The 20,414-nt window shown below is 39.2% G+C and overlaps 1 protein-coding gene across 1 annotated transcript in view; it reads right to left on the bottom strand.

Annotated features, from left to right (window-relative positions):
* The window catches only part of AKAP6 (A-kinase anchoring protein 6), a 353,091-nt gene that overhangs the window by 5,586 nt on the left and 327,091 nt on the right, over positions 1 to 20,414 (bottom strand). The window contains exon 16 of the mRNA XM_063090114.1: positions 694 to 4,082. Coding sequence (XP_062946184.1) covers positions 735 to 4,082 — 3,348 coding nt within the window. The 3' untranslated portion in view covers positions 694 to 734. The remainder of the gene's footprint in view (positions 1 to 693; positions 4,083 to 20,414) is intronic.

The following is a 20,414-nucleotide window of genomic DNA, read 5'->3' as shown; positions in this document are numbered from 1 at the left end:
GTGTGTGCATTATGACTGTGGGCTATTATTGAAATTTGGATAATCTTTTTTCTCCCTCAGTGGAAGAATTTGAGGTCCTAAATTGTTGGAGTACGTCCTCAAGTTTTGTATTCTTCTTGCCAGACTGACGTATATAATAAAGATAACGCCACTAAGAATGTCAATTTTCACTGCTTTTTTTCCTTTTGCTTCAGAGTTGCTTTCATTGTTGAGAGTATTTCTTCTATCTAAATGTCTTTTTTACGTAAATATCTGCCATGACCAGTTATTCTGACTAGTCTTTTCTCCTACCACAGTTTTGTTGACTCAAACTTGTATTTTAAATACACTCATATACAGCTGGCCCTTGGTATCCAGGGGGATTGGTTCCAGCACTTCCCGTGGATATCAAAATCTGAGGATGCTCAAGTCCTTCAAGTAAAATGGTGTAGTATTTGCATATAACCTATGCACAGCCTCCTCTATACTTTAAATCATCTCTAGATTACTAATAATACTTAACACAATAGAAATGCCTTGTAAATAGTTATACTGTCCTGTTTAGGGAATCGAGACAAGAAAAAAGTCTATACGTGTTCAGTACAGATGCAATTTTCTTTTTGAATATTTTCTATATGTGGTTGGTTAAATCCACGAACGTAGAACCCACAGCTAAGGAGGGCCGACTGCATATGTCATGAGGATTATACGTACCTTTCAATGAGACGATTTTCATGCTTGGAGGGGGTTACATTCTACCTATGCATATTTCTATGTCGTTCTTCATGAAGGTTTAGAAGATTTTCTTCACAGGTTAAAGATTTGGAGCTGGGATGCAATGCGGCCTTGTCTTTTGGCTGATGTGCCTTCGAGGAGAGGTCTTGAACTTGAGATTTGGCTGAAGCAGCATTATGTTCTTCTGGCATTCCAGACACACCCTGTTTTTCTAAACTCTCCTTTTCAATGCCCAGCCCCAAAGGAATAAACTCTGAGCTTTCTGCATAGCCATTGGAAGTGTGGGGTAAAACATCCACTTCCTTTCCAACGTTAGTTCCTTTCTGAGGGGGAGGACTTGAAAAGGCCGCCATGTCTGCATCATCAGCTAAGAAAGAAAGATCAATGAACTTAGATGGGCTTGCTCTTGCTTGTAGTGGCATTTCAGCTTCAGCAGGAACTGCAGATTCATTCACGGGCTCCTCTCTATCAGAGTCATCCTCAACACAGGCCTCAAAGAAGCATTCAATATCTTCCCTGTCATCTAAGCCCGAGTCAGCAGTGTCCAGTGGCAACGGAGTGTTGCTCTTCTCCTCTATGTAACTGGTGACCTCCCCACAATCACTATCATGAGATGAGAGAGATAAATAGGAGTAAAAGTCCCCTTTTCTCAGCTGGATGGGCCGGTGAGAATGTTCCAACACTTTCTCCTTGATTTGAGTTAATGAAGTAGGAGCAGCCACCTCGTTTTCAGGTTGAGATTTACTTTTGAGGGCTGTTGAAGCCATGTCAATGATTTCCTTAACAAAGTCATGAACTGAACAATCTTCAGCATCTTTTTCATGGAAAACATCTGGCTCACACTTGCAACAGGAAATGTTGTCGCTGATAGAAGCATTTTCCTCTGTCTCATTTTGTTCAAGTGCTAGGCAGCAACCAGCAGATTTTCGAGCCACACTTGGTGCATTCTTAGATGAAGAATGCAGTACATCAGAGTCTTGTCTGGTTTCTAGATCCAGGTCTGGGCAAGACTTCTCAGTGGGAGTGGAAGCAGCGCTTTGATTTTCAAAATGGTGGTGATTTGGGCATTTCTTTGGAAGATGTCTAAAGGTTTGGGGAACAAATTCCTTTCCAGCAATATTTGAATCATCCGAACTATCCATAAATGCTTTACACTTACAATGCTCACTCTCTGCAATCTTCTTCCCATTTGAACCAAGATTTTCTGATACCTTTGAAATCTCATTCAATTTGTCCTTTTGCCTTTCTGGGGTACTTTCAATATTGCCATTTTCCATGTCAGCTACATGTGGATCTTTACTGACTTTGAAAACATTTTTCTTATTTTCACCCTTTGTCCCTAACTCATGGATATGGGATGAATTCTTACCATTTCCATTATTTTCAGAGTGACGTTTTATGGAACCATTTAGAAGGGTCTCAATGTTCAGGGTATCAGAGGGATTGGTCATCTCACTACTACTTACAACTTTACTACGCTTTACTTCATCACTGAGATCGCACCTTTTCTTATCTTTTGTCAGGGAGAATTTTGGCCTAATCCAGGTCTGCAATTCATTCTTTATATAGTCCAGCCCTGATATCAAATTGCATTCCTCATAAATTTCATCATCTGTTGCAATACTGGAGTCGTCATCCTCATCTTTGATGCACAGCTCTTCTTCAGTCAAGGTGAGCGTAGAGCTGGAGAGGAGGTCGCTGTCATCTTCATCATCAGTGCAAGCAGAGGTACAAGAGACATTCACGATCATGCTGACATTGACATCGCTTTCATCAGCCACCGAACGAGTCAAGCGCTTCCTGAATGATGTATTCGATTCCGGGATCTTGTTCTTGTGTAATACAATATCCTCTGAGCAGAGAGAGAGCTCATCACTGCTGCTCAGTTCTGTAAGAGATGCTGCCGAGTCTTCATTGATAGAAGATGCTATGTCCAGTGACATCTGGCCAGTAAAGGACATCTTTTGGGAACTGCTTTGCAGAGTGATATCAGAAACACTGCGCTTCATTTTTTGTTCTGAGGGGCTCTGGATATTTTCCAAACGATTCAGGAGATCTAATGTCCTTTTACTCAGCTCACCAACTGAGCCACTGCTCACGCTTATGTCTCCAGAACTGTGACAGCTAAACAGATCTTCATTGCTTTTATAGGATGTCAACCAACTTTCTAAAGAAGTGCTTCGCTGGAGGCTGTCAGTGCCATTTTTAAAGATGCTCAATCCAAATAAGTCACCCCCCGGAGAAAGGGACTCAATTGATGAACTATGAGATAAAAGGGAGAGCTGTTTGGCATTCTGCATGCCAGTGAATGTCTTTTCTATATCGCCACTTTTATATGAATTGTGATCCATTTCATGGCATGCACTTGCCAAAATCTTTCCATGGGGAGGTGCATCTGGTTGTAACTCTGTAGCCTGATGTTTAGATTTGCAGGATTTTTTATCAAAATAAAAACCACGAAGCAGTGGATCTTCCACATGTGCTTTTTCACTTTGTGACTGTTTCATTATCATTGGTAATTTGAGTTTTGAGCCTTGGAGGTATGAGTAATCATAAAATGTAAACACATCATGTTTTCCTTGTAATTCTTCTCCCAAACAATCAGGAGTATGTTTGGTAACACTGTTTAAATCTCCAACTTTTCCATTTACACAACCCACTGGTGAAATGGATGACTGAGAGCTATTTGAAGGCTTAATGCATTCCCCCTCATCTTTAAATTTTTGCTTTAACACGTTAACTGCATCTCCTATTTGTGGATCCAGATGTTCAGTTTCAAGGTTACTTGGGGACCCATCCACCGCACTGAGCAAGCACATTTCAGAGTTGGTAGTGGTTTCAGTGTCTCCTTCACTGACGATTCCACTCTCACTACCTGAATTGTGGCTCATGTCTCCTCCGTGGCATTGGCAGGGCTTCACCAAATTAGAACTCCCTAGAAGATCTGGCAAAGATTTGGTAGATGAAAATGAAGAGTCTTTACTGAGACTCTTAGTTAAAACATTAGGCTGTGTCATGCCAGTGAACTTTGGACTGTTTTTCAGAAATGGCATGTGGTTGTCCTCATAGAGTTCAACATTGTGGAGGGTATACACTTGGTAAATGTGTGGACTGGAGGGGGCAGTAGCATTTGAGGCATACCGAGATCCCTCCTGGTCACCTGCCTCCTCTTCATAACCAGGGTCCTCACCACTTGTCTGTTCAAGTTTCAAGGAAGGCATTCCAGGTTGGGGTTCTTGATCAAGATCACTTGATTCTTCATTCAAACTAATTAGCTTATTACTTATATCTGTTTCATCCCATTCCAGGGCATCCTCACTCATCCCATTTAAGTCCATCAAGCCAGGATCAATCACATTCAAAGTCTCCTGTGCAGGAGAAGGAAAAAAAAGAAAAAGAAAAAGAAAAAAAAGAATTAGGGAACACAAGCATGAAAATTTCATTCATTCAAAATCTCCTGAAAAAAAGTCAGGAAAGAAAACTGCTCCAAGCATGGATTTGAAAGATATAGCATAATTATCAACTCTATTCCTCTTTGTAATAACATTCAAAAATTATTGAAATGGGCTTTTCTATCAATAGCAATTTGTCACTGAAGGCAATAACATAGATTAAAATGTAAGATTATTACAGTCAAATTGTAATTTATGAAATTAACCATTTCCTATTGATTCTTCTACATTTTAAATCTTGGATTGGGTGAAGATAAAACTGTCAGTTAGATGAAGGTAAAAGAGTATGGCCTCTGACACCTCTTAAGGTACACCCACCCTGACACTATTGTGGTCCTGTAGTCTGCAGTGGAGTACTACTATCTGCAGCCACACATGGCCAACTCCCTCTTGTCTGGGGACTTGGAATGGAGTTGTAGCCACCACGTGAGCCATCCATGACTAGAGGCTCTTGACGGTGCCCCCTTCCTCTGCCTTCCTTTTGAGGGCCTGCCTCTTCAGAACTTGGCCCTGCTCCCAGTGAGACTCTAGATGGGCAACACGTGTCTGGTCTCCTCCACCTTCCTGGGCTGAGTGCTCCAGGGCACTTCCTTAACCACGGCTCTCTCAGTCCCCTCTACTCCAGCTGCTCTCAGACAGAGATTTCACTTTGATCCTTGTTACTGTGTCTCATTACTGTCAGTCCTGCCCTTATGTATTACAGACAGGAACCTCCCCCTCCAGCCCACCTCTGGCCCCAGAATAATAACTATCTGAAGATTTTCCTGGCTCTCAAGGATGAAGTAGCCCACAATCCCTCATGCTGCTCTCTGCCTGCCCACTTGGGACCCCTGACCTTTCCTGGGACTTCCTGGTTTTACCCCTGTTTAGGTACAGCTTGACACATTCTGGGATGCTGTAGTGGGATGGGCTCCTGGACTATGTCCAGATTCCTTCACCATCCTTACTTGCTGTCCAGCTGTCTGGATTTATGCTAGATCCAAGAAAGGTGATATGTGTACTGCAGGCCCTGACAGCCTCATCCACAGACAGAAACACAAACGGAACTTAGCAGTTCAGCATAAGCTTATGCAGGGTAGCCAGGAGGATGAGCATGGCTCTAGAACCAACAGACTGGTTGAAGGGCTGACTTTGCTGCTTACCGGCTGCGTGACCTTAGGCAAGCTGTTTATCCTTGCTGAACACGTCTTGTCACCTATAAAATGGGATCGCACTGTCCGTCTTTCAAGAGCATTCTGAGTATTAAATGAGCTAATGCCTGTGAAGTGTTGAGGAGGCAGTGGGTATTAGGTCGCTGTAATTTTTAACGTATGTAGAATTGCTCAAGTGGCCTTGAGCCGATTCGTAAAGGATCCCCATGTCTACTTTATTCTCTTTTCTCACCATTCCTTCCAATTTGCTATTAAAACCACAAAGGCTTCATGACATGGTAGGTAGAGAGATGTGTCACACAGTATGACAGGTCAGCGTGTTTGCATTACACGTCAGAATATCTTGACTGTCTGGTTGCAAAACGGGCCACAATGCTTTAATTCATCGGTAGTGGGGAAAAGCTTCACCTGCAGCACATTAGTAGAACTTTCCTAAGAAGCCCTCATCCTTCCTGAAACTAATAGCTCAAGGATACCACACAAACACATTCAGTATAAAATACCCATTAGCGCTTCATCATACTGGATATGTAAGAGATTATCTGTGTAACCTACTTAAGTTTAAAAGAGACCAGTTACAAAGTAAATATTAATTAAGGGATATTTTTAAATTTTCTAACAGAAATCTTTCCTGCTGCCAATGTTACAGCAGTTAATCTAGTACCTGGCAGTCATCACAGTTGCTTAGGTATGGAGTACATTCCCTGTGATGAATTTTTATTAGAATTTCTGTTTATTCTTTGCTTGCTGATAAAGGAAGTACTAATGACCAGTTAGTACGGCTAATCAATGTCAATGTTAAAATCTTCAGCTGAAGAAACAATCAATCAGTCTAATCAAATAGTATATTAATTTCAAATACTATCTTGGCTGACATTGTACTCTGAGTGCTAATAAATAATTGAACTAGTCTTTCAAAGGAGCTCTCTTTGTAACTCTCTGGTTGGCTTTTAAATTTAGCAACACAGATTTTCTGTGAGGGTTCCAAACTTAGGGGCTCACATGGAGACGCAGGAATTGTGTTATCTGGATGTGCCTGCAGTTAAGACCAATTGACGCCTGCAACTCAGAATCGTCTTCCTCAACACAGTCATTTTCTGACCGAATTTTGCCTTTTGGCTTTACCAACTCAAACCGAGAGAGTATAAAACTTACAGTAGCACCTAAAGGAACAAATCCTTTGCTCAATAAAATAGCTGGAGTGAAAAATTTCCAAAGAAAAATACTAAACTTTTGGATGTAATATTTTCCTTTTCTTAACTCTCTCCTCCTATAAACCTCTTAAATTTATTATGGTTTCTGAAAAATGTTTTATGCCAATTCCAGGAAATATCTGACAGGATCCATTAGAAAAATCATTCACTTTAGACTTTCATTTTTTTCATATTTAAGAAGTGCTACTCACTCTGCCCTCACTCCTTCCCTTCCTGTTGTGGATTAAATTCTGTCAATATTTTCAATAAAATCTTCATTTCCTCAGTATTTAACCTCAACCATAAAACATACCCCTGGGGCAAGAAAGTGGGAAAAGTTTCCAAGAGAAAAGATGTTAGAATATTTATATAACTAAAAAAGTTGCCTTTAAAAAAAAGATATGCATATATATTGATGGAACTGATGGGAAAATTATTTGGTTGAATACTCTCTTCGATGAGAGCCCAACACAGGCAATAATAACACTCAAGTTAATTAGGCCTTTGTTGTTTTCCTAGAGGAATTGTTTGGTAATTTTAAAAAGGGGAACGCAAATGTTCCTGTCTTTAATAAAGTGATAAATCTAAATGAATTTAGAAAAAATCTGAGAGTATATGACTGAAACCAAAAGGATGGTGAGTAGTTAATGAGGTTCCAATTGAGATCCAGCAATTCCAGAAATAATTCTGAATTAAATTAATTCGTGCAAGGGTCTTTCATTCATAAACTTGCTTCATAGGTACAGAATTTTTGCTTAAACCAAGGGTGCTATATAAACAACTATACACACACATATCTGTACAGATCTGCTCAAGGAACAAATGGAATTAATTTGTGCTAGTGTATGTTATTATCTTTATTCTTGGAAGCAGGTTATTCATATTAGCATAATACATGCAGAGAAAATAACTAAAAGTGGCTGGAGAAATGATGATGATGATAAAGAACCAACATTCCAATGGCAGCCAGCAACACATGTCTGAATTGACATCCTATATACTTGTATGGACCTAACTCAGGATTACATTTCCAGGATTTTCTTAAAATTTTAAGTTAAATGGTGGGTGTTTATAAAAGATGAGAAACACATTATCAGCTAAAGAGTGGAGATGAAGGAAAATGACATTCACAAAACAGCAACCTAATAGAGATCTGATATAGCTGCCTCTGGATTCCTTTAATTTCCTTTAAAAAGTTGTGTCTTTTCTCGTGGCGCACTAGGGAGAGTGCGGCGCTGGGAGCGCAGCGACGCTCCCACCGCGGGTTCGGATCCTATACAGGAATGGCCGGTGCACTCACTGGCTGAGTGCCGGTCACGAAAAAGACACACACACACACACAAAAAAAGTTGCATCTTTTGAAAGACTCTTTCTAAAAAACCTCAAAAAGACTGGGATGAACTGAAATGTTGCAGTCAAACTTCCGGTGCTCAGAATGAGCAAAACCATTGGGAGATCTTGCAGTATGTTTCCCCGATTTATTCTAGATCCAAGAATAAGCTGAGCAGCATCACATGCAAAAACCTGGGAGGAGAGATGATCTGTAGAAAAGTAGAATACAACAAAAGCATACAAAATAAATAAAAACAACAAAAGTATAAATAGCATCAACAGTAATTGAATAAAGATGAATGTTTTTACCCTTGGATTAAAAGCAGAACACATGGAGGTTTGAAGGAGTGATGGGGAGGAGGAGGAAATAATATATAGATCAGGGTGGTGAAATCAATTTAAACAAGAAGAAATTCCAACATTCATACATTCACTCTATTTTTTTTTGGTGCAATATTTTTCCTAGCTTCAGTCCTAAACCTAACCAAAGTGTCTGAGCATTAGATGCATATATATATTTTCCTAAATTAGACTTAGATAGAAATTATATAGAAACAAACACAATGTCAATAACAATAATGAAGAACTAGTCCTCACAAAATGGAAAGATAGCTTTTAAGAGAACTCTGAGTTTGTAATACTCTGCCTCTTGTTAAGCAGAGAATGGATTCAGAGTTAGCGAGAAAAAATATGGAAGAAAATAGAAATAGAAGAAAAGAAGGTTCACTGTTCATCAGCCATTTGGGGATGGGGGGCAGGAACTCAAACAAATCTGGGTTTGAAATCTGGATCCCTCCTCCCACATGTTGTACTGTGTGATCCGGGACAAGTTATTTAACTTCTATATTCCTTGGTTTCATTTGTTTATCCAAGATAATCTTTGTATCTACCTTAAAGATGTTTAAGAGCTTTAAATAAGAAAATACACGTGAAGCCCTATGGGAGGGCCTGGCACACAGTGGAGGTGCCGTGACTGGCAGCTATCAGCATAAATTTCCCATGTGGAAGTGAGGGGAGAAGAGCATGGCTGAATGGTACTTCACCATAACAGTGTTTGCATTAAAGCTGGTGGTTGGTTGACTAATCCCTTTAGTACAACCACATACATGGGATTCAGTGAAAGAAACATTGACCAGGCCCTCGTCGCACTCCCACTGCACTGTAAATGGGGTGATGCATTTGTCTTTGCATGCCCTAGCTAGGTTTTTCCTGCAGGAATAACCAAAGGAGAAAAGACACCTGCCCAGTCCACAGCCAGACCCATACCATAGCTCAAGGACTTTCTATTTCCTGAAAATAATCTTTGTTTGAAAAGCAGGTCCATTGTCTGTGAAATTCTATCACAACTGACACATTAAAGCAATCAAATCCTGCTCACTATCTATCAGATTGACAATAATGTTAAAGTAACTTGTCTCAGCTCAGAAAACTCTTTGAAAGTGTATCTCACACTAATGATCAAAAACTGTTCTAGTGAATGCTCTTTTTCAATAACAAAGCTGATCAGAAACTCAAAACAGACAAGTAAAATCCAAAGTCATCTCACAAATCTCACTAAAATGAATACTGACATGGACTATTTCCCACTCTTGACTCCACAGATAATTCTGAAATAGTTGAATATGAAAAATTAATCAGATGTTGTTTTAGAGTAAGTTTTATAATAGTAAAAACTGCCTTTATTCTCAACAGAGAACAGGGACAAAAGGGAGTCCAAAAATGGGAAGCAGGGGTTTTCCTCCTATAAATAAGCTTCATGGGGGCAGGGGCTTTGTCTGTCCTGTCTCCACCTGAGCCCCAGCACCTAAAACAGTGCCTGGCATGGAGCAGGTTCTCAAAAAACATTTACTAAGTGAATTAGAGGAAGAAAGGCTTGCCCATGGTCTCATGAACTGTTGAAGGGATCTGGGGAAAGGTCCTGAGGTTAAACTGTGCTGTGGCAAAACCACCTGAAGAATCTCTGACTTTCAAACTGGTACCACCTATCAGTCATAAAAGCTAATGGCCTCGAAAACATGCTCAGTGAAAGAAGCCAGACACAACACGTCACGTACTGTGTAATTCCATTTATATGAAACATCCAAAATAGGTAAACCCATAGGGACCATGAAGATTGGTGGCTGCAGGGGCTGCAGGGAGGGAAGAGTGGGAGCAGGTGGTTACTAGGCATGGGCTTTCCTTTTGGACGTAGAGGTGGTGATTGCACAAAATTGTGAGTATGCTAAATGCCACTGAATTGGTCAGTTTAAAATGACTAATTTTATGTGAATTAAGGAAAAGCCACTGAATAAACAAAAAGAAAACCATTCATAACCTTAGAGAGGGCAGGTCTCAGAGGAAACAAGTACAGTACGTGCTATGGGGTAGCCTGAAGGAGTCCAGCTTCCGTGGCAAAATTGCCCTTGAGACTGGGAGCGTGGTCCTACCAGGTCCTGTTCACCCCCTTCCTTGTTGTCCAGCACCAGTCGTGGAAGGAAAGCAGACATGGAGACACCATGGAGGCCACAGGATAGGGAACTCTTCAGTCTTTCTAACACCTCTTTCCTCAACCCCAGCCACAGTACGCCATCCTGACTCTGTATCTATTTTAACAAAATCTTATTTCATACATTTGAATTTGATTTTGTGTATGAAGAATAGGTCACCAAGAACTTTATTGTTCTATAAACAGGGCAATCGTGAGGCTGCAGGAAAGAATTGCACAGAGAAAGAGGGATACACAAAATATAAGCCCTTCTCCCCTTTCTTCCTGGAATGTCAGTTTCAAGGGAGGGTCTGCCTCACAGAACTATTTTGATTAAGAAGCTATGGTATCATAAGAAACATATTTAGTCTTTTTCCCAGGTTCCTGGCACATAGCTCCTGAAACCCTTGGCGTTTCCTGATGGGGGTGTCTTTTGTTATTCATAACGAGCCCCTTTTGATCACACCAGAGTTTATGTTAATGAGGTAACTTAGGATGGGGCCCCTGGATAGCCTCAGGATGGGGCTGGTGACCAGAAAGACCAAGTGATGAGAGAGTTGGAACTTTCAGCTCCACCCAAGGACCTCTGGGAAGGAGGGGGTGGGGCTGCAGATTAAAGCTGTATAAAAACTCTTGAACAATGATATTTGATGAATTTCCAGGGCTAGCTGGTTAGCTCAGTTGGTCAGAGCGTGGTATTACAATACCAAAGTCAAGAGTTTGGATCTTCTTACTGGCCAGCTGCCAAAAAAATTTTTTAAAAGATGAACTTCCAGGTTGCTGAACATGTGGGGGTCCTGGGAGGGTAGAGCACCTGGAGAGTCATGGAAACCTGGCCCTTGCCTCTCTTCCATCTGTTTGTTCCTGAGTTACATTCTTTATAATAGACAGTAAACGTAAATAAGAAGTTTCCCTGAGTTCTGCGAACTATTCTAGCAAATTATCGAACCCGAGGAGAGGGTCTTGATGATTTATAGCCCATCTGTCAGAAGTTCAGGGACTTGTGCCATTGGTGTCTGAAGTGGGGGCAGTCTGTGGGCCTGAGCCCTTTCACCTGTGGGATCTGACCCTAACTCCAGGTAGATAGTGTCAGAATTGGATTAAATCATAGGACAACCAGCTGGTGTCCGGAGAGTGGAGAGTTGCTTGGTGTGGAAAAACCCCACACATTTGCTGTCAGAAGTGCTGTGTGTAGAGAAACAGTGCCTTATAGAGAAGCGATGTATGTGTGCCGATAAATTAAGGGAATTTAGGTATTGTTATAATTTCTGAATAACTCGTAGGTGTAGTAAATTCAGCTTTGGTACAACTGAAGCTAGGTGGCAATGGATGAATGCCTTGCATCAAGCTGTGCTTCAATGGGTTAATTCTTGTATAAATCATTATTCTTATTTTTTAAGCATCCACTGTAGGAAAAAGTTACTTTTCCACCCACCTCTGAACAATTTACTAAAAATAACTAGAAAAATAGCTGGCCGGTTAGCTCAGTTGGTTACAGTGTGGTGCTATAACACCAAGGTCAAGGGTTCAATCCCTGTACAAGCCAGCCTCCGAAAGGAATAAAAAGTAAAAGTGGAAAAGAATCTACTTCTATTGGAAAATAAATTATTTTATCTTCATTATTGCTTTTAACACAAACATACTGAGATTTTTATTATATTCAGAACAGACTGAATAAAAAAATTGGTTTATTTTTCTCAGTCATTATTCAGTGTTTCCCTGAATCTTCCCCCAGAGTTTCAAGGAAGTACCTAAATTAAGAATTGTTTAAAATGAATTTTGAAAAAAAAAAATTAGGAAGAGGTTTTTAAAGGAAAGGAATTTCTTTCTCCGACCCCTTCAGTATCACATAAAACTAAAATAGAAGAAAGTTCAAAAGAGAAAAACAACCTCAACAAAGTTGGAAAGAGCCCACCTACAATAAAATAGTGCCAGTGTCTTCATTCCAACACAGAGTACATCTGCTTGGATGACAATGGCAGACCCACATGCCAAGTCGCATAACCGATTTTCTCCCCTCATGATAACATCTGGCCCCATTTTTCTTGCATTATTCTAGCTATTTGGTGTTTGCCATTAACTATCAGTAGTTGACATGACACTTGAGTTTTGTGCCCCTGGATGTAATTTTTGCTTCAACTTTGCTTCAGGAAAAGTCCACCCTATCCCTCCTTGATGGTAATGATCTTACATTAATAAAAATCTACAATTTTTAAAACCTACAAAGCATATTGATAGTAAAGAGGCAGTGAATAGTCATGTAAACAAGAGAACTTTATTTTCTGTGGCTTCTCTGTGAGATAGACTTAAGGTCCCAACTTTCAGGCTGAATTTTAAGAAACAGATTTTTGGCATGATCCTGAGATCACCTAAGGTACAAGGAGAACTCTGCCAATGTGCCAAGGTCTGCCTGAAAAGCCACACACCAGAAAACAGAATTCACCCATGGTCAGGCTCTGTGTGCCCTCTGTACTGCATGTATTCACTGAGGGAATCTGTGTCTCTTCATTTCAGTGAGGGTGCTCACCAGGAGCCAACATGGTGTCATTACTGTTCTTAATTGTTTGCCCCGTCAGAAAAATAGGGTATGGTTTTTACTGTCGTTTTTTAATTCTAAGACTGTAATTACAACTCATCATTCAGAGAAAAAAGTAAGAATAAAATGTTGGCCAACCTAGACTCGCAAATTCAGAATGACCAAAAATGGCACACATTTCGTAGTCTCTTTTCCATTTTATCTACGCCAGTCAACCAAACGTGTCTTGCTTTTCTCATATTTACCATCTGATTGGCCCAAGTTTAGGCTGATGAATAGGCAGGTAAGCAATGATTTGTTTTCTTAAGATGGTTTAACCATTGTTTCTACATCTGATTTTATATCATTTGATTTATATCTTTGCTTTATAGCCTCTCATAAAGATAACTGCTTTTAGACTTAAGCGAGACTAAAAGACTCAGAATTGCTAGAACACCTTCTTGAGCTGTCAGTGTTCCCTCCATAAAAATGACTAGAGAGTTGACAAGTTACACTTGATGCTGGAAAGGTTGCTTGAAATTTCAGGATAACTTTTCCTAGAAAGTAATAAACATCACTGAAGGAAGTTTCCACGAGATTTTATACTGCTGAGTCCTACTCTAGAGTTCTTAGACATGTTAAAAATGTAGAATCCCTGGGAGATATTTTTTTTTTTTTTTTTTTTTTGAGATCTCAAAGGAAAAGGATCCTGAGATCCAATTAAATTTAAAAACTCAATTTTGACTGAAATAGAAGCTCTGTCTGGTCCAGGGCTTTCAATGGAAGCTCTCGAGAATTTTAAATGTCAGGACCTTAATTCAAACTGTAACCCAAATCAAAGATTACCAAATCAAAGAAATGTAAATTTTAATCTAGAGAAAAGTGATCTCAAAATGTGAATTCATTTTGTAAATTAAAATAAAAAAGCAATATCAGGGACTTAGGGTCACTTTAATCCCCTAAAATCCTTTTGCAAAGCAAAAAAAAAAATAACCAAAAATAACTACAAGCCCTAAACTCTTTGGATATGGGTCTTTAAACTGGCAACTAAGAGAATATGCTGAATTTATAGCACAGAGAGGCAAGACACTCACCAGCCAGTGGAGCTAATTACCTGAACCAGACTTGCTGAATTTACTACTCCAGGCACTTGACAATGGTAGCATTTGTGACTGATATCTCTGCTTTGCTCACATTCTGTGCAGAGTGTAGCACACTTTGCACTACATAAAGCTTGGTTGCTTTTTTCTCTTAATAAATAGCAAGTAACAGGGAAATATAATGCCAGATGACCTCCACCTCTTACCAAATCAACAATATTTTTCAAAGGCCTACTCTGCAAAAGACATTCTCCTGGCAAGTGTCATCGCTGCTATTAAGGAACATGAGGAACACTTGAATAGAGATCCCTTATGTTTACCTGCAGATAGTTTCCATACTAAGCTAACAAAAGCTTTATATTTTTTCTCCAAAATTAAAGTCAGTCCCCCCCCAACAAATTAATAAATTTCCTTCATTATTTAGTAAAGCCACTAGATGATCTGTGACTCCATAAACTTTAGGAACTCACTTATTATGTTGCCTGATCAGACCTTGCGTTTATTTACACAGCGTAACCATAAAACCCAGCTTTCATTAGTGCTGGGGAGGAATAGTCCTGCTCCCTTTGCTGGGGAAGGTGAAGCTGGAGAAGATAATTAACCATGAAACAATAAGAAGGCTTGCTGGGTAAGCAGTAGTGTGAAAACAGTTACTCCTCACAAAAGAGGGGAAATTAGCTTGCTGGATAAAAAAGGAAGTGTCAGATTGAAGACTGAAAGGCCTGCCAACAGAAGTAGATAGCTCTATGCATCATTAATGAAATTTTTTAACACTTAAACGCCACAGCTGTCCACATTTAAATGCATGTAAATGCCATGTGTTTCCAGAGATTAATATGCATGTTAAAATATTTCTTTCCCCCTTAAACTTCTAGATGTTATCTCTGTCTGCTTCATTTCACCTACTTTCTTTCCAAGAATAAAAATGCACCAGCTTTCTCAGCATTGTGTCCTCATTTCCAAAGCCCACGTACACCGAGCATCCTAGAGACGGGCAGCATGCTCATTATATTTTAACAAACACATTATTTTACATTCCTAATACCGATATTTTAGTAAACAGAAAGTTTGTTTTGATTTTGCTGCTTCACAAAGTGAAGACTTATGATGTGCGTTTCCTTTCAAAACTTCCTCCTGGAGCATGAGTGCTCCCCAAAGCAGCCCCATTTTGGCAGAAATTCAGTTCTGTGCAGTGCCAAAAGAAATAGAATAAACAAACACTGCTCCATGCAGCTGGCGAGATAATTTACATATTACTGCACACCAAACATGAAGACCTGAATATGGATTAGAGCTACGGTGATGACACAAATGTCATATAGATAAAGAGAAACAAAATCCAACACATCGATGTTTATTTTACCACTGCTACTGTATGAGTGCTGCTCAGAAAGAAAAAAAAAAAAAAAAAACTGGAGGAATTGCTTTTTTGAAAATTGAACTTCCTTCCATATTTGCAGTGGGTTCTCTTGGACTATAAAACAAGAAAAGAAAGGAGCAAAAATGTATGGGTTATTTTGGATCTCCTAATATTCACTGCTTTTATAAGTTAAAACAATTTTAATGTGCATCAGTTTGGATAAGGTGGGTTAGTGATCTTACAAGAACAACCTTTAAAATATGAAGACACCTGAATTCCCATCTAGCCCTTTCTCTACCCTTGATAATTTCAGCTGAACACTGAGTTCTTTAATTGAGAATAAGGTCCTTGGTTCAGGAGGTTGAGTAGGCAGCATAGTCCCATTAAAGCTCCTTCAGGAAACACCATCCAGTGGACAGGACTTGCCAAGAGTCCTCAGCTTATGTGTCTTCTCTTTTCATTCCTGCATGTGCAAATTGCTGCAAATCATTTGACCTTTGCTGACCTCAACTAGATATAAATGTCCTAGGGAAGATGGGACATCTGTCTGGATATTTATTGCTGTAACTCCTTTTCTCATCTTTGGGGATGTGAAGAGTCAAGAAAGTAACACAAATAATGATGATGGTGACAGGGAGAGGAATAAAGAGAATGTGAGATATTTCAGCCCCCATCAAATTAAAATGCATTTATCCTGCATTGGAAAATGTTGACTTTTCTTTACATGCAAAACTGCTCTTGCAATGGGACTAAAGTAATTGTCATGACTACGCCTGTGAAAGTGTAAAAGCAAAGGGAGAGATAAGGGCCATGTGGGTGAATCCAGTTAGTTAGATATCATTAAAGTTTAATAGTTAAGAAATGTCCTTAAAATTTAGGAAACCATTTGGGAAAGGTCAAGGGGAGTTGGAGTTATTTCACCAGTGAGGAAAAGGCTACTTATTTTCTACAGCATTTGAAGTTACTCTGCCTAGGACAATGAAAAAGTTCTCTGTTTCCACTCAAGGAATGGAATGATACTGTAACAAGAAAAAAGTAGGTGAGATACACAAGACAGATTTGTTATTAAAAGGGCAACTAAACATTCTCATAGATTCTCAAACCAAAACTTTGGATGTTTTCTAAATTATTCTGACTGACTTTTAAGGCATTCTATAATCTGGTCACATAGAATGACTGAAATTTAATTCTTAATGTTCCTCCAAAGTTAACCTTCACTGTCTCATGAATATTCCCTGCTCACTTGTGTCCCCATGCCCTTTGTTCATAGTAGGCATTCAATAAATATTTTTTGAATGAAGAAATGAATGAATGAATGTAGTTTCTATTGTCCTCACCCAACTTTCTCAAAATTCAGTCTTGAACTCCTCCAAAGATTTCCCTGGTGACTCGGCCCTTATGCTAGAGATAGACCACATAATTTAGCACTTACATTCACTTATTCATTCAACAAATGTTCACTGAATACTTACCACATAGCACCACCCAAGCACTGAGCAGATAAAAATGTGAATCAAAGACAGACTCGCCTCTCAAGTACCTTGCAGTTTTTTATTTAGTTTTGTAATTGGTGCTGACATTCATTCCAAACACAGTCTGGAACAATTATTGTCTCATCTATGTCAATATTGTCTTGCCATCACTATGCACTACTTGCAAATTCTTTGAGAGTGAAAATCATATTCAGTACTACTTCTGCGTAGGCTGATCCCAGAACCATGCTGAGCATATAGCAGGTACTCAGGAGGTAATTCTTGATTATTTGCCTATAGGTTCAGTTCCTTCTAATCATGACCCAATGTAATCATACAACAAACCATCCTTGTAAATAGATTAAATATTCAGTATCCAGTACTCGCACTGATGTATTACAGCTATGTTAAGAATATTTAATCTACGTTAAAATAGCTCTAGCTTTTCAGACCTTGGGCCTATAGGCTCTCCTGTACTATTTCATACTGATACTCTTCTCTATGCAAAAATTATCTTTTTCAATAGTGGTATTTCTATTTTGACCCCTGGATGACTAGATATATCATCTTTTCTTTGACATTCAGCAGTCATTTTATGTTATAAAATCATAAACAGAATTCTAGTGAAACAATAGACCTAAAATATTAGACCTGAATAAAAAAAAAAAAAAGCAGAGTAAATCTAATCTTTCTATAGCAGGATAAGAAAATTATTTGACCCCAGTAGCATTTCCACTTAAATGTTTTCTCTTTAATCAAAATTTAAATGTGACCACTGCTTCATGATCAGCAGGTTGATATTAAGGCTTAATACCTATTATTTCTAGACCAGTGCTTTCTAACATTTTTCAAGTCATGACACAGAAAATGCTAATATGGATTGCATACTGGGAAGGAAGGAGGAAGTTGCTCATTGCAGAAGGCAAATAGCCTGGACTCTACCCAACCCTCCCCAACCCCATGAGGGTTTTAATATCTTAGCCCACATCTAACTAATTCAGGGTACATGGCTGGGCAGCTCTGCATGAGATAACTATAACTAGAGGTTTCTTTGGTTGGCAAAACCATGAATATATAGGAAGGTGAAAAAGTGGTTCCACAAAGACTAAATTAATTGCAGACTAAGTTAGGAAGACAAATAAGTGGACTAAATCAAGTTACAAACTTTTCAGACAACCTTATTGATTCACTCACTAAATTTGTATTCAGAAATGTATTCAACACATATTTACTCAGGACCTAGGTAAAACAGACATGGTTTAGTCTTACGACCCAGTGGGTCAGATTATAATCTGTGATAAAATACAAGAGGTGCACTTGATCTATTCCAGAAGGTCAGGAAATGACTTTTGAGCTGACTTCTGAAGGATAATAGGACTTTTCTGGGAGAGAACTCAGGGTGTGGGTGAGTGGTGAAGGCAGAAGGAGGAAGGCTCTCAGGAAGGAGGGAGCATACTGCATTTGAGGACCAGACAGCAGGCGGGGTCTGGGCTGCATAGAGAGGATATGTGACTGGGAATAAGTCTGGAGACTGGGATGATCGGATTAGTATTTTAAAAGGATTATACAGTGTGTGATGGAGTTTGGATGTGTTGTCCCCTCCAAAACTCATGTGGAAATTTGATCTCCAATGTGGCAGTGTTGCAAACTGATTGAGTCATGGGGGCGAATCCCTCATGAATGGATTAATGCTCTCCCTGGGGGAGGAGGGATTAATGAGTGAGTTCTTGCTCTATTAGTTCCCACGAGAGCTCGAGCTTGTTGCTTAAAAAGACCCTGGCACCTTCTCTCTCTCTCTCTTGCTTCCTGTCACCATATGATCTGCTCGTACCCACCAGCTGCCTGCCACTTTCCGCCATGAGTAGAAGCAGCCTGAGGCCCATGCCAGATGCAGCTGTCCCAGAATCATAAGCCAAATACACCTCTATTCTTTATAAATTACCCAGTCTCAGGTATTTCTGTTATAGCAACACAAATGGACTAATACAGTGTGCATGGTAGAGAACAGACTGGAAGGGGACAAAAGTTGATGTGGCTAAAATTTTAGAGGCTGCGGCAGTGGTACTGTTACGAATAATTAACCAACATTTATTGAAAACTTTCTCTGTACCAGGCAATGTCCTAAGCACTTTAGCCATATTAACTCATTTATGAGAGATTCTGGCAGCTTGGACTAAGGTGGTGATAGTGCATTTAGAGAAAAGTAGATGGGCTTAAGAGCCCTTAGAAAGCAAAACTGGTCAGACGTGACGATGAACTACATGTACTGATAATGAGTAAGGTATCAGGACGACCTATGTTCTTTGGTTTTACACAACCGAGGGATGATGGCACTTCTCCTTGAGATGCAGGATACTGGAGAAGGATCAGTTTGTCAGGGAAGATCAGGAGTTTTGTTTTGGGCAAACTGAGTTTGAAGTGTCTTGGGGAGATCTTGGTAGAGCTGTAGAGCTATATATGTGTCTGGAGCTCAGAGGAGTAGTTCTTGAAGCTATGAGAGAAAGAATAGAATGAAAAGAGCATCCAGACCTGCACACTGGGTAGAGAAAGATGAACAGGGAAACAGATAGAGCAATGTGGACAAGAGTAATCAGAGAGAAATGTGGGAAGAGGAGTGTTTGAGCTGAACTCTGAGGGTTAGACAGGATTTTTAGAAGAACTTTTCTTCTATAAAATAATGCATTTTTTTCTGTAGGAATTTTTTAAACCTAAAATGATATTAAAAAAAAAATCACCCTTAATAATGTAGAGATAACCCCTGTAAATATCTGATTTAATTCCTCATACATATATAGACATGTAATAAAATCAGGACCATAATCATGCATGTATTACATGATCATCATTATAGGCATATCCTGTTTTTCCACTCTGCATTGTATCCTGCTTTCCAATTCATAAAATACTTCTGAAAACCATGATTTTTAATGGTTTTAAATAAAGTTAAAAGTTTACTTAGTATAGACAGTTAAAAATTTTGATTCTCATTTGATTTTTAGTAGGGTTTTTAGGTAATGCATATATGGGACAAAAGTCCTTGGTTGGGGCAACAGCCCACAGCTAGGGGACAATGGCCCATCCAATCAATTCCAATCACTGTTTAGGGATGGGATTATGTACTTTGATTATGTAACATACTGATTGTTATTAAAAGACATTGAAAGAATTACTGTAGGGAAAAATGTGGAAAAATGTTTGCTATGGGCAAGCTGTTTGATGATGGAAACTTTAGAGAAAATTATACTTAGATTTAATCATAAGAATGCAACTCTTGCTTAAATCATTTAAGGAGAGGTTATATTTTAGATTAGATAATGATCACAGTTTATCAACTTAGCTTTTCAAATTGTACTTTGGAATGTCAGTTGTTAATTTAAATGATGTTACTAGTTTCCATTGTTTAAGCTATCCTTAGCCATAGGTAACTTTTGTCACAATGCCCATGTCTTTGTGTGCTTTTGAAATGATTGAATCAACTGATTTTTCTTGTGAAACTTCCTTGTCTTTACAATAAAAAACAGAAGTTAACTTTGAATCGGGGCTGTACCCAGTTTTCTCCTTCTAACAGAGGAATTGCTGAGGTGCAGTCCTTTCAGGTTTCTCATTGCATTCATGTTGCTTTGAGTAAGCCTTTTCTGCATTTCCATTACACAGCAAGAAG

This window comes from Cynocephalus volans, chromosome 3, assembly GCF_027409185.1.
Source record: "Cynocephalus volans isolate mCynVol1 chromosome 3, mCynVol1.pri, whole genome shotgun sequence".
Taxonomy (NCBI): domain Eukaryota; kingdom Metazoa; phylum Chordata; class Mammalia; order Dermoptera; family Cynocephalidae; genus Cynocephalus; species Cynocephalus volans.
Note: the sequence above shows the minus strand (reverse complement) of the source record. Positions and strands in the feature narration are given on the sequence as shown.